This window comes from Pseudorca crassidens, chromosome 12 (assembly GCF_039906515.1).
Source record: "Pseudorca crassidens isolate mPseCra1 chromosome 12, mPseCra1.hap1, whole genome shotgun sequence".
Lineage (NCBI taxonomy): Eukaryota > Metazoa > Chordata > Mammalia > Artiodactyla > Delphinidae > Pseudorca > Pseudorca crassidens.
In genome coordinates this window covers 66,917,377-66,931,352 of record NC_090307.1, presented here as the reverse complement: position 1 = coordinate 66,931,352, position 13,976 = coordinate 66,917,377, and the positions used below count along the sequence as shown (strand labels likewise).

Here is a 13,976-nt window from a genome sequence, read left to right as displayed (position 1 = left end):
AGTGTCCAAGTTCCCTGGGGCGGGTCTGCAGCTGCTCCTGACTCTGGACTCCTTGGTGGGCTGGTCAGGGACATGCAGCAACTTGGGGCGGGTACGGGGTAGCCAGGTGTGCACTGGTGGGCTGTGTGACCTTGGACCCACTCTGGCCGTCTCTGGGCCCTGCCTTTCCAGGCTGTTTAGGTGGTTCCTTGGGCCTGGGGCACTAATGTTCCTGGATAGGTGGTGGAACCTTCCGGACTTGAAGCCCTGGGCCGTGCCCCAGGGAGGTACCCTTGCCGTCCAGCTGTGGGGTGTGGTGAGCCTCTCAGGTCTGGGTTCTGCTCTGGTGCTGGTGACACCCCTGCTCCACGGCCTCAGGAACCATCTCTGGGACACCATGTCTGGCCCTGGAGTTCAGATACTCTGAACAAGGACAGGGCAAGCCTGTGGGGGACACCCACCCTTCGGAGGGGCCTGAGTCCAGGAGGAGGGATGCCTTGTCTCTGTCGCCACACCTCGCCTTCCCCATTGGGGCCACAGCCCTTGCCTGCTGCCACCATCCAGGGGACCCCAAGGGTCACTGCTGACAGCACCTCGTACCTCCAGGGCCCTCCCAGGACTGCGTGAACTCTAGTCACTTGGCAATAGGCCGAGTCCCTGTGCTTCCTTGTTGCCGTGACATGACAGCAGCCTCCGGCCACCCTCCGGCCATCCTCCCTGCCAGGTCAGACCTCTCTTTGAGGACCGCCCACTCTCCACCTATTCTGACACACACAGGGATTCTAGGTGCCCCCCCCGCAGGCCTCTCCCCGTGTCCCCCCGCACCCCTCCCACCCCCATCCCCCACCCCCTGGACTACGTGAGCATGTGAGTTCCTCCGGCCCCTCCTGCTCCTTTCCTGCCTCTGCTCCTCCTGGGAGGAGCCCACCCCCACCCCAGATCCCAGCCCAGCTCTGAGGCCCCCAGAGGAGCTCTGCCCAGGCAGGGCTGCAGGCGTGGCTCTGGGCAGCTCCTGGGAGTGGGGGGGGCCTGGCCTACACTGTGGCCAAGACCTTCCCAGGCAGACAAATCTGCCTCTTCCTCCCCAGCCAGTGTCCCAGCCCAGAGCTGTCTTCTGAGGAACAGGGGCTGTCCTGGGCCCCCGCTGCCCTCAGGCCTCAGGTAAGCCCACCGGGCTCGGGAGGAGCAGGGTCGCTATTGGAGGTCAAGCACCCGCTCTCTGGCCTCAGTTTCCCTTCCTGACACTGATTTGGGTGAGAGCCAGTCCTCTGGGCTTGGACGTTGTTTTAGTGAGGCTGAGAAAAACGTGTGTGGGGGATGGGAAACAGAAGCACAGTCACCCGGCAGGGTGTCTTCCGCAGGGCTGGGATGGCTGCCTATGGGGGGCTGAGTCAGACCTCCCTACTGCCCTGCCCAGGGAGAAGGGGATGGGTCAGTGCGGCCCACCCCTCCCCCCACTCCCTGGCAGACAGAGCCTCACAGGGTACCCCCTGCCCTTTGGGGAGCCCACTTGGGCCCTTGGGTGGAAGGATGCGCAAGCAGATGGTTGGTGGGGGGCTGGAGCGTGGACCTCAGGAGGTCTTGGCTGGCTTGTCTAGGGGCCTGAGGGTGGAGAGGAGCACCCAGAGTTGTGGGGGTGGGGTCTCAGCGGATGGTCCCAAGCCCAGGAGAAATGAGGCCATGCCCTCAAGCTGCCCAGCGTGGCCTGACCCAGTGGACAGGACTGGGGGGCCTCCTTGACGGGTGGGGCTGTGCCTGTGCTGGGGAGGGGGACACCGGCTCCTGTCTTGCCCCGCCCACCCCACCGCATATGATGGGAAAGTTCTAGGTCTGGAACAGATGCCTCAGGTTGCTGGCCCAGCTCCTGAGGTCCCGCAGACCTCCCAGCACAGCTGCCTCTATCAGGAACCCTGACCTGGCCCCCTGCCAGGGCCCGGGGTACGCCCTGAGAGCTGTCAGGCCTGGCAGAGGGCATGGCCTGTCCTCAGGGCAGTGGTGGCGGCAGGACCTGGCTGGCTCTTTGGAGAGAGCCTTGCCTTCTGACCGCTCTTCCAAGGACCGAAGAGCAGGCAGTGCTGGTGGGGGATGGGAGGGTGTCCAGCGAGAAACGGTGGTGCCTAGATTCGGTCAAGGTGGTCAAGACAGAGAGGAGGCTGGCTTGGACCCTGCTGGGGGTGTGGGGTGGTAGTCAGCTGTGTGACCGCCCCCTGAGCTTGGGGAGGAGAAAGCCCTTCTGTGCTGGGGTCTGGGCCCCCACGTTGGGTGGGACTCCATTCCTAGACCAGCTCTAGGAGACCCTGTGAATAGGGACAGGGTAGCCAGAGGGGTCCCAGCCCTGGGCTCTCCAGCAGACATCGCCCTTTGGAGGGAACTGAGTCCGGGAGAGGACGCACCCTGCCTCTGTCACCACACCTCTCCTCCCCCGTTGGGGTCACACCCCTCGCCTGCTGCCATTGCCACGGGGACCCCAAGGATTACTTCCATCCCTCCCTCACAGCCTGGCAGGAAGTCAACAGGGAAATAAACGGTGAGTGGAGGCTGACCGGCTCCCCTCTGCCATACACAGACCTCCAGGCCCTCCCAACATAGCCAACACTCACCTAACACTTCATGCTTTCCAACCCACTTCATCTTCCCAATACTCCCAGCAGGCCCTTCTGTCATTCCACTGGACAGATGGTCAGATGGTCAGTGACTTGCCCAAGGTCCCACACAGGTGAGACGGGGCAGGCTGGCCCCAGAGCCCATGGTCCATCCCCTCGGCTGGCACACTGGCCCTCACCCCTTGGCCACATGACAGCTCCCTGCCCTGCTCTGGGCAACACCCTTGCTGTGCAGGAGAGAAATGCACTGTGGGGACGGAATATTCACCAACATGGGAGTGGCTGACGGAGTTCATCAGAGGCAGAGACACCTCACATTGCTCCCCGGAGGGCCAGGCCCAGCCCGCTTCAGAGACACCTGCTCCATTTTCAGGAGAACAAGCAGACTGCGTGGTGCGGGAGTCTCCCTGGAGCAGATTCTGCGGCCGCAGGCTCCTGCAGAGTGTGAAGGAGACCTCAGTTATTCCTCCGGCCTGTTCAGCCCAAACCGTCTTTTGTGGCCACCTCCTTGGGAGGCTCAGGGCTCCCACCCGCCGAGGAAGGTAGGCTCTGGTCCCACGGTGGCTCATCTGATAATTTCAGGAGACTGTGCGTGCCCCCTTTGAGGACACAACAAAAGCTGAACCCCACGCTCTGTGGCAGGTCACTCTGGGGACCCAAGAACAGTGCCGGGAAGGAATCAGGCCAGGCCTGTGCCTCCCGGAGTGACTGCAGGATCAGGGGCTCCTCTCTGGAAGTGAAATCCGGGGGGCTCCCTGCTGGAGATGGGGTCCTTACTGGGAGGGGGCCCCGAGGATAAGCAGGAGGATTTGGGGGGGGCAGAGGTAGGACCAGGAGCTTCTGGCAGAGGGAGTGGCCTGAGCAAAAATCTGGGGACTGGGTGGCCCATGCATTCTGGGGGCCGGAAGGAGACACGAGGACATATGTCTGAGGCTCGACTTTGTGCTGTGCCCTGTGGGACGATGATGCGCCCAAGGCCAGGTCAGCAGTGGCCCCCTGACCTTCTACCCTCCCATCCCCCGTGCCCGCAGAGCCATGAAGAAGCGGTCCATGCTGCTGGCCCTGGTGGCCGTGGTCCTAATGCTCCTTATCATTGGCCTCTGCGTCTGGCTGCCTGAGACCTTCAAGCCCCACAGCCACGTGTACCCCAGAGCTGCCGTGGCCGCGGATGCCAAGCGCTGTTCAGAGATCGGGAGGTGAGTGGGGCAGGGTGTGGGGACACAGGCCCTGGAAGACAGCCACCGTAAGTGGACCTGGGCAAGACCCTCGCTTCTCTGGGACTCAGTTTCCCCACTGGTAAACGGGCTGCCTGGATGAGGGGTGTTCGGTGTGCGTGGAGCTGCCTATCCTGTCCCTGGACCTTCTCAGCAGCTTCTGGTCAGGGGAGAAGGGGACACTGGCCCCGAGAGCAGGGTGTGGGTCTCCCAGTGTCCAGCTGAGCCCTTTTCTCAGTTCAAGGGTGTCTGTCTCTTCAGATAAACTCTGCTGTTTTATTTTTAGACCCCTAGCTCACATGTACAAAGATCAGTTCTCACTTAAAAACTTAAACAGAAAAAAGATGTTATTAATAAAAAGTAACAATTTCCCCTTTTTTTCCGATTATAAGTCACGTACATCTGTTTGCTTGAAAAAGAGGAACATTTAAGCCCATTGGTTTTAGAATACAACAGTCTTTTACGTTAAAAAATCAAAAACTATGGGCTCCTCTCCATCCTCCTTTGGGCAGTGTGGCCAGGCGGTGGGGAGGTGTGTGGAGGGGTGTGCATCTCGGAGGGTAGAGAGCCCGCCGGCTCTCACTCCCGGCACGTGCCACTGGCAGGGATGCATTGCTGGACGGCGGCTCAGCGGTGGATGCTGCCATCGCGGCCCTGCTGTGCGTGGGGCTCATGAACGCACACAGCATGGGCATCGGGGGTGGCCTGTTTCTCACCATCTACAACAGCACCACACGTGAGTGGCTGGCAGGGTGGGAGGTGAATGGCGGGGCTGCCTGCCTCAGGCTGCAGTTGGGCTGGGCAGGCAGAGCTGGGCAACTCCTAGGTTCACACAAGTGAGGGGCTGGTGTTGGTCCGGACTGCCCACATGCTTCTTCTTCCAGGAAAGGCTGAGGTCATCAATGCTCGAGAGGTGGCCCCTCAGCTGGCCTCTGCCGGCATGTTCAACAGCTCAGAGCAGTCAGAGGAAGGTGAGTGCAGGCTTGGTGTGGGTGCAGGGGCAGGACGAGCTGCTGGAAGGCATGAGCACCCCCCCACACCCTCCATATTCCCCCCATCCCATCTGGGGCTGGGAGTGGCTCTGGCAGTCCCCTCCCATCCCTTCCTGGCCCCACAAAACCCTCCATAATGATTGGTCAAGCCCATCATCACAGAGGGTAAAGAGAGCTTCTGTTATTTCTGCTCAGGTCCCTCCAGGGCCACCCGGAGCTAGAACACGGAGAGAGTGATTACTATTACAACAGCTTGCATGTGCCGGGGTCCTGGGGCCAGCACTCTGCTCAGCCCTTTTCACCGATGAGCCCCTTGAATCCTCCCTGTACGCTTGGCAGGGGTAGCGTGGTGTTGATTTCCATTTTACAGGTGGGGATGCTGAGGCCCAGAGAGGTCATGTAAACTGATGAAGGTCACACAGCTGGATGGTGGTAAAGCTGGGATTGAACCCAGCTATCTAAACCTATTTAAAAACCCAGGCTATCTAAACCCTGGGTTTTTAAAGGGCATCCAAATCATTCATTCGTTCGTTCTTTTGTTCACGGTGGGGATAGCTCTCTAGAGTATGGGAAGGAGTCTCTTTTTTCTAACCTGTCCTTAAGCCAAGAAGGAAATCCCTGCAACTCCCCAGGCAGCCAAGGGAAATCAATGGCCACCAGGGGGCGCCCCTGCAAGGACCCCAGTGGATTGCAGGATGAGGTTGGAGGGAAGGAGGTGTGGGGATTAAAGGCCATAGTGGGTCTGAACCCCTCCTGCAGGCTTTGCAGGACCCCTCCTGCAGGTGGAGCCCTGTGTAGGGTGCTGAGAGCAGTCGTTTTGGAATCCCCTCCAACACAGTCTTTGAATTTTTACCCATTGGGAAACTCAGTGTAGAAATGAAATCATTCAGAGTGTGAGATTGTGGGAATCTTACAGACTTAGCATCTTTGGATGCTTGGAATTCACATATTTAACTAGGGCTTGCTGGGCACCTCCTACAGCATCAGGGGCTGTTCCCTAAGCCAGTAGAAACAAAGGTAACAGGTGAAATGCACATTCCAGGTGGAACAGAGAGAGATAGCACACATGGGTGTGCCATGTGCCACAACACTGCCTGGGAAGCAGAGGTGGGAAGGGTTGGAGGGCTTGTGGGTTCATCAGGTGCCCTGGTCAGGGCATGTGAGCAAAGACCCAGAGGCTGGGGCTGGGGGCAGCCGTGGGGGTGTCTGGGGGAAAGAGGAGGACACAGGGTCAGGTAGAACCGCCCAGGTCATGTTGGACCTCATGGGTCATCATGTCTGAGTGAGGTAAAGGTGTTCCCTGAGTCGAAAGGGGGACCTGGGTGGATCTGGCCGCTTTCTGATGGGACCCCCTCAGGCTGCTGTGAAAGAGGAGGAGCAAGTTACCTGCCCGTCAGGTGGCCCATCAGGATGTCACGGTGATAACCAGGGAGAGATGAAGTTGGCGGCTGGTGGCTGGGCCGAGCACACTTGGAGGGCGGAGCTGCAGATTTGCTGATGGGTTGGGTGTGACGCTCACCCAGGAGTCTCGGGTGAGTTGGGGTCTCAGGTCTGCACCTGGAAGGACAGGGTGGCCCTTACAGAGACCAGCAAGGTGTTAAGTTTGAGAAGCCTTTTTCAAGTGGGCAGGTGCATCCTCAGATCTGGCCATCAGGGGAGCAGGCCGAAGAGTCAGTTTGGGAGTTGTCAGCGTGTAATGGACCCTGCAGCCTGACATGGAGGAGGGCACCCAGAGTTGGTGCAGACAGAGGAGAGGGCAGGGAGATGCAGAAGTGACGCAGGAAGAGAGAGTGATGGGCCAGGTAAGATGAGAAAGAGGCCCTGCGATGGCAGCGTGGGGGTCACTGGTGACCTTGGTGAGAGTGTGGCATGAGAGCCTGATTGACCAAGGTCAGGGCAGCACTTATATAAGGGGGAGGAATTGTGTGCTGGGTGTCAAACCTTCCAGGATGTGCCAATGTCGTAACAACCCGGCTCTTGGAACCTCGTGCCCCACTTCAGGGTAGGAGAGGCAGCTCAAGAGCTGCAGCCGCCAAGCCTGGGAGTGCCCCCCTACCCTGCATCTCAGGGTTGAGAGCAGGAGGGTGCCTGGGAGCCGAGGCTGTGGCTGAAACTTTCTGGGTCAGTGCTGGCTTTAGGGTGCGGCAGGGGCAGTGAGGCCTAGTGGGGAACCAGGGTCCAGGGCTCTGTTTCCAGGGGAATCATGGCTCCTCAAAGGACAGTGCTGGGAAACAAAACTCTTTATGGTCAGATGGGGAAACCGAGACCCAGAGAGGGGACAGGGCAGGGGTTTGGGCTCAGGTCCCAGTTGGGACAATGGAAGAGAGGAAGAGAGGCCCTTGCTTTGGGACCAGCCCGGCCTTGAGAGTGGCCTGGGCTTGCACTGGGGGCTTTGGCGGGTTTTGGAGGAACACTTGAGTCTTATGGGATGAGGGGCCTCGTGGCCCAGGAGGCTCAAACGGAGAGATGGTGAGGTCTGGCTTCCTTATACTCTCGCTGTGCAACCGTGGGCCTGGCACGGGATTTCAGACACGGTGGCACCTGCGGAGACAGGCATCCAGGCCTGGGACAGCGGAACCCAGCACACGTGCTACCGCCCCTCCCTCCTGTGCCCTCATCAGACAGCTGAGCTGAGCCACACTCATGCCTGCTGAGTCCAGATGTGACCTCAAAAATCTATGTCCTTCCTGAGCCTCACTGGTCCCACCTGGGGATGTGCCTGGAACATCCCCCGTGTGGAGCCACTAGCTGTGTCCCTCTCCTTCGCAGGTGGGCTGTCGGTGGCGGTTCCAGGCGAGATCCGCGGCTATGAGCTGGCACACCAGCGGCACGGGCGGCTGCCCTGGGCTCGCCTCTTCCAGCCCAGCATCCAGCTGGCCCGCCAGGGCTTCCCTGTGGGGAAGAGCTTGGCGGGAGCCCTGCAGAGAAGCCAGGCTGCTATCCAGCGGCACCCTGAGCTGTGGCACGTCTGTGGTCCCTACTGGTGGGCGAGAGCGGGTGGCACTTTAAGGAACCTGCACTGAACGAGGGACCAAAGCCCTGCCTGTTCTGAGCCTGGGGGTGGGGTCCCGGCCCCACCTGGGCTGGATTCTGTGGACAGGGGCACCCCATCCTTTGTTCTCTTGTGTGTGTGTGTGAGTGGGGTGGCTGAGTCCGCCCCACCTGCCTGCCTCACGGGAGCCCCCTCTGCCCCAGCGAGGTGTTCTGCCGGGATGGGAAGGTGCTGCGGGAGGGGGACCGAGTGACCATGCCTCGGCTGGCCGACACCTACGAGACGCTGGCCTCGGAGGGCGCTCAGGCTTTCTACAACGGGAGCCTCACGGCCCAGATTGTCAAAGACATCCAGGAGGCCGGTGAGCGGGCGACCTCAGGGGCCTGGGGCCAGGAACTCCACAGCGGGGACACTGAGCCTGGGGTCCTTGGGTCCTACCTGGCCTGGACACTGGGCCCTCAGGGAGTGTCTGGCAGGGGAGGGTCACAGATGTGTCTGCAGTTAATGACAGGCCACACGGATCCACAGCTCCTGGTTAAGTCAAAGCTGAGAGAAACCCTGCAGTCCAGGAGAGAAAACCCTGGTGGGGGGAACGCAGGTGTAGGCAGGAGCCAGGGTTGGGGAAGTGCTAAAGTACAGACCCTGGAGGACTTCCTGGAGGAGGTGGTGCCTGAGCCACAGGTGAGGTTGGACTTTGTAAGCAGAGAGAACAGTTTGAGGCCTGGAGAGAAGGCTTTTATTTCTCCAGGAGGATCACAGGGGATGAGGGTGGGCTTGGTGAGCGAGGCATGGGAGGAGCTGCATGCAGGGCCTGCGGTTGGGAACTTGTGGGCAGGTTCTTATAGGTTCAGGAGCCCCATGCTGCCTCTCCCTCACCGAGCCATGGCCTCTTCATGTTAGTTTTTCCAGTGTGTCAGGGAGGAGGGTGATTAGCATGTTGACCTTTACCACTGACATCGGAAGTTAGCCTGTAAATACTTGGTATGTCTGGAGCCATTTCCCTAGAGAATTAAGAGCTTCCCTCCACCCACCCAACGGGGGGGGGGGGGCGGAGGTAGGGGACGGGGGGATGGGAGCAGATATCTCCCACTTAAAGATCCTCTGGCCGCCAAGAGGGCAGACGACAGACCCAGAGGCCAGTGGGGCAGCAGGTGGAGGGCGCTGGCCTGGACCTGGCCAGGGGAAGGTGGCACCGTCAGGGAGGTCCGGGGATAGGGCTCCCCGCTTGATGGCCCCCCAGAAGTGTGCCCCATCTCCGTGTCACCCCATGCAGGGGGCATCGTGACGGCCGAGGACCTGAACAACTACCGCGCAGAGCTGATCGAGCACCCACTCCGCATCAGCCTCGGGGACGCCCAGCTCTATGTGCCCAGTGCCCCGCTCAGCGGGCCAGTGCTGGCCCTCATCCTCAACATCCTCAAAGGTCAGCTGCCCTCCGCGGCCCTGCAGAGCAGCGTCCTGGGGGTGGGCACAGCCGTGTGAGGTCTCGGGATCACGGGGTGGCTCTCAGTGCCAGAGTTCATGCTGGGCGGCCTGGTCCAAAGGGCACATCTGGTAAATCTGAGTGGTCATCTGTGACCCCGTGGACTGGGTAGCCCTGTGGCTGACATGTGAGGCCCAGACCTGGGGGACCCTTGCTTCCTTCCATCCTCCCCCGCCTCCCAAGCAGCCACTGCTGTTGGTTATTAAACGTCCCCCTTCTCAAGGTGAAGCAGGTGGGTCAGGGAGGCGTGGACCACCCCTTTCCAGGGCACTCAGCTGTCCTGGCCGAGCTGGGATGTCCCAGGGCCACCGGGACCACCAACCTGCCTGGCTCTGCCCAACCAGGGTACAACTTCTCCCGGGAGAGCGTAGAGACACCTGAGCAGAAGGGCCTGACCTACCACCGCATAGTGGAGGCCTTCCGGTTTGCCTACGCCAAGAGGACCCTGCTTGGGGACCCCAAGTTTGTCAATGTGACTGAGGTAAAGGGCAGGGGCTGGCCTTCGATGGGTGGGGGGCCTACCATGGAGATGCCAGGAGGGCTCCCCGGGCCACCCCAGCCTCACTCAGCCTTTATTCATCTATTTCTGCCACTGACTTGCCCCCGGGCAAGGGCAAGGATGTGCTAGGATGGACTGTTGACCCTGAGTCCTAGCCTCTGCCCCACGGAGCTCACAGGGTGGGAGAGACAGACTTGTCAGTGAGTGGTAGTGCCCTCCTCTGCCACGTTCCAACCTCGGGGACTTTGCATGTGCTGTGTCCTTGGCCTGGAAGGCTCTGGAGTGGTCAGTGCCGAGGTGAGGAATGCACAGGGGCATCACAGCCCTCAGGGTGGAGGAGGGTGGATTCAGGGAGGGGACCAGTGTTCCAGGTGGGCAGAGGCCCCAGCCACATGCTCCCTGGTCACACCCAGGAGCTAACTTCCCAGATCCCCACCCAGGCCCTGCACTGCCCGACCCACCCACTCGCCAGGTGCCCCGGCTCCAGGCTGGACTTCCACCTCCACCCCGATCACATCCCTCATTACCTACTTGGGTCCCCCCCTCCCCGCAAGGTGGACCCGCAGACCCCCTCACACTGACCTGTGACCTCCCGCAGCTGCTCAGCAGCCCCTCTTCTCTTACCTGGGGATGATTTTGCACTCACTGCTCCCCACATCAGCACCTGGCATCCCTGAGGTGGTGGAAGCCAGTGCATCGTGCCCCGCTTTGCCCTCCCTCCTGGCTGAGACTGGCCTTCTGCTCATCCACTCTCTGACTCTGCACGCCCTTCCTACACTGCTGCTCTCCCTCCTGGGTTCCCAGTCTGCCCTTTCTGATGGGTCATTTCCGAAAGAAGTGTATGGTTGTGGGTCCAGAACCCTCCAGCTGCTTCCCCGTCCCTCTGCTCCCCATTGGGGCAAACTTGGCCACCACCTCCTCTCTGGAGCCCTCTCCCCTGGTGCCCGCCCTTCCTCCCTCCCTCCATACCTGCACTGCCAGGTCCTGAGACCAGCCTCCGTTTCCCCTTCGGTCCACTCTGCAGCATCTCACCACGTTCACCAGCACCTCCCTCCCTTGACTTTTTAATTTGCAAGGTTATGGACATTTCGGCACATTTCCTTCCTCTCTCCCCATCTCCATCCGTTTCCCCCTTGCTCTCCCTGTTTTTTCCTTTTTAGATGTCTGGTCGGCTTTTTCCCAAGGGTCCCATCCATGTCTTGAGGCCCCCGGCCTGTCAAGCTCACACCTGCTGTTGCTGTCACGTCTGCCATCTCTTAGCCTCAGTGGACCCCCTGGGCTGTTTTGTTGATTTTAAGGCCCAGGGCAGTTGTCTTTTAGGATGTCCCAATTCCTGCATTCAACCCTGTTTCCTTGGAAGTAGATTCAGGCTGAACGTTCTCCCCTTGGATTAGTCACTTAATTCATGGGTGTTGCTGGAACCTTCTGGAGGCATTTCCTCTGCTCAGCCTCCTGCGCCCTGCCTTGCCCATGAACTCAACACATCAGGTGTGGCCCATCACCCACCTGAGACAGATTCTTCAGGGTCCGACGAGCTCCTTTCCCAAATCAGGCTCCCAACCTGCCCCAGTTAGCGGCCACTATAGACTGAAGACTTGGGGCCTTTCTCCGTTCCTCTTTTCCACCTGGTGAGCCCCCAGCAACTCTCACCTGGTGGATATCATAGCCTCCCGGTTGGGCTTCACCCCCACACAGCTGCCAGAGGGATAACACCCATCACTCCTCTGCCCTAAGCACAGGTGGCTTTGAAGTCCTTTTAGGGCTTGTAAGGACCTATGGGATCAGCCCTTGCTGGCATCTTCAGCCTCTTCTCTCCCTAACCCCATTCACTGTCTGCCTGTCATTCACAGGCCTGCCTCAGGGCCTTTGCATTACCATTCAGGTGGCTTTTTCAGATATTACCTTCTCTGAGAAGCCCTCCCTGACCACTCTGCTCCCACCCCATCACACTCCACCCCCCTCACCTGGCTTGTTCTTTCCAGCACATCCCTGCCTGCCTTTGTCTTCCCTGCTGTGAGGGTGGGGACCTGCGTGTCTGTTCCCTGCTGATCCCCCAGTGCTGGGCATGAAGTTACAAGCTCCCTGAATGAATGAATGATTGGATGCAATGAAAGTGGAGACTCCGAGGACGGACAGACATTCAGAGTTGCTGGACAGCAACAGAGACAGAGGCTGGGGAGAGGGGGTCAGACGGGCCACGTGAGACTTTGGGTGCAAGAGGGTTATGGTCAGAGCCATGGCTGGGGGCTTCCTGAGAGCTGCTCGCACAAGCCCATCCCCCTCCCCACCTCCCTCACCTCCTCAGGCCAGCTCTGGGGTCTCGGCAGGTGGTCCGCAACATGAGCTCCGAGTTCTTCGCTGCCCAGCTCCGGGCCCGGATCTCCGATGACACCACTCACCCGGCCTCTTACTATGAGCCCGAGTTCTACACGCCGGGTGACGGGGGCACCGCCCACCTGTCCGTGGTCTCAGAGGATGGCAGTGCTGTGTCGGCCACCAGCACCATCAACCTCTAGTAGGGCTGCTGGGTGGCTGGGTGGGCCGGGGCTGCCTGCGTGTCCTAGAAGGGGGGCTCCACATTGGTAGAGTGCTTGCCCCCAACTCCCCAGGGAGCGTGTTGGCACTTTGGTGGGCACGTGGGGCTGGTGGGACGGGGCAGGGGTGGGCACAGCTCTCTGACCCAGCTGGTCTGCAGCTTCGGTTCCAAGGTGCTGTCACGGGCCAATGGGATCCTGTTCAACGATGAGATGGATGACTTCAGCTCCCCCAACATCATCAACAAGTTCGGGGTGCCCCCCTCACCGGCCAACTTCATCACGCCAGGTGTGGGCACAGGGCTTGGGTGAGGAGGGGGCTGGTGTCCCAGCAGGCAGCTGACCAGCTCCTCTGTCCCCTCCCTCCCACCGGCCGGCTGCAGGGAAACAGCCGCTCTCGTCCATGTGCCCGGCGATCATCGTGGGTCAGGACGGCCAGGTCCGCATGGTGGTGGGTGCCTCTGGGGGCACGCAGATCACCACGTCCACTGCACTGGTATGTGCCACCTGCCTGTGCCCGCAGCCCCTTGCCCGCTGGGCTACACTGACGCCATCCCCTCATCCGCAGGCCATCATCCACAGCCTGTGGTTCGGCTACGATGTGAAGCAGGCAGTGGAGGAGCCCCGGCTGCACAACCAGCTTTTGCCCAACACCACGACGCTGGAGAAAGACATTGACCAGGTTGGGGGGGTGGTGCTGAGTCACAGTGGGGGCCCCTGGGAATCCTGGAACAGGGCCTGGATCTCCTGTGTCATTGCGGAGTGGACGATGGCTGCTGTCCTCTGCCTGGGGCAGATGACCCTCATGCCCGCTGCCTGGGCCACTTTGCACCCCATGCTCTGAGGGCCAGGCCACCTGCTCCGATGAGACCCAGTCGGCCCCGCTGCCCCCAACTTGCTCTTTGTGGCCACTCAGACAGAAATGGCGCCACCGGTGTCTTTGGAAGCCATGCCCACACAGGTGTGGTTCAGATGGTGTCTTGGGCCCCCCTTGAGGCCTCCCTCTCCCTCCCACCCCCAGGCAGTGGCTGCAGCCCTGAAGACCCGGCACCACCACACCGAGGTCACTTCTACCTTCATTGCTGTGGTACAGGCCATTGTCCGCACAGCTGGTGGCTGGGCAGCTGCCTCAGACTCCAGGAAAGGCGGGGAGCCTGCGGGCTACTGAGTACTCAGGCAGGCAAGGTGGACCAGCAGCCCAGGGATGAGATGTCCGCTGGGGGTGGGGGGCTGGGAGTGGGACTTTGGGGGACATGCTTCCCCTGTGAGCGGCAAAGCAGTGCAATAAATGGGGGCTGCAGTGCCAGGCTCTGGGCGGTCTTGCCGGCCAGCTCCCAATTCCCTGGGCCTCAGCATCCTGTGTGAAGTGGGGCCACCTGGCAGGGAAGGATGGAGAGAAGGGATTCAGAGGTCTGGACAGCTCAGGCACTGGAGCCAGCCTCAGCATTTTCACTGGAACGGGGCGGGAGTTGGGGGTGCAGGGCTGGGGTGGGGGCCCAGGGTGGGCCATGCCAAGCACTGTTCTTCGTCACCCTGAGCCCCACGACGAGAGCCAGGCCACTTCTTCCCTGGGCTGGGCAGCAGCACTTCCCAGTGTGAGCCACCAGGGGGCGCATGGCCCCGGCGTTTCCTCCTGGGAGCCCTGGTACCTCTTCAGCCCGGCGGGTGTCCAGCCTCACC

The 13,976-nt window shown here is 60.7% G+C and overlaps 1 protein-coding gene across 13 annotated transcripts in view; it reads left to right on the top strand.

The window, feature by feature from the left end:
- Positions 1 to 13,643, top strand: part of GGT1 (gamma-glutamyltransferase 1) — a 32,854-nt gene extending 19,211 nt beyond the window's left edge. For 3 of the 13 annotated variants that reach the window (XM_067700073.1, XM_067700072.1, XM_067700078.1), the window contains exons 2-13: positions 2,956 to 3,124; positions 3,614 to 3,778; positions 4,402 to 4,532; positions 4,681 to 4,767; positions 7,558 to 7,771; positions 7,984 to 8,141; positions 9,054 to 9,203; positions 9,608 to 9,744; positions 12,090 to 12,277; positions 12,458 to 12,585; positions 12,680 to 12,978; positions 13,318 to 13,643. In XM_067700073.1, coding sequence (XP_067556174.1) covers positions 3,618 to 3,778; positions 4,402 to 4,532; positions 4,681 to 4,767; positions 7,558 to 7,771; positions 7,984 to 8,141; positions 9,054 to 9,203; positions 9,608 to 9,744; positions 12,090 to 12,277; positions 12,458 to 12,585; positions 12,680 to 12,978; positions 13,318 to 13,464 — 1,800 coding nt within the window. In that variant the 5' untranslated portion in view covers positions 2,956 to 3,124; positions 3,614 to 3,617 and the 3' untranslated portion in view covers positions 13,465 to 13,643. Of the gene's footprint in view, positions 1 to 585; positions 704 to 1,067; positions 1,141 to 2,327; positions 2,507 to 2,955; positions 3,125 to 3,613; positions 3,779 to 4,401; positions 4,533 to 4,680; positions 4,768 to 7,557; positions 7,772 to 7,983; positions 8,142 to 9,053; positions 9,204 to 9,607; positions 9,745 to 12,067; positions 12,278 to 12,457; positions 12,586 to 12,679; positions 12,979 to 13,317 lie in introns of those variants that run through there. The other 10 variants (XM_067700074.1, XM_067700076.1, XM_067700075.1 and 7 more) reach the window with 9 other exon arrangements.
- The last annotated feature ends 333 nt before the right edge of the window (positions 13,644 to 13,976 follow it).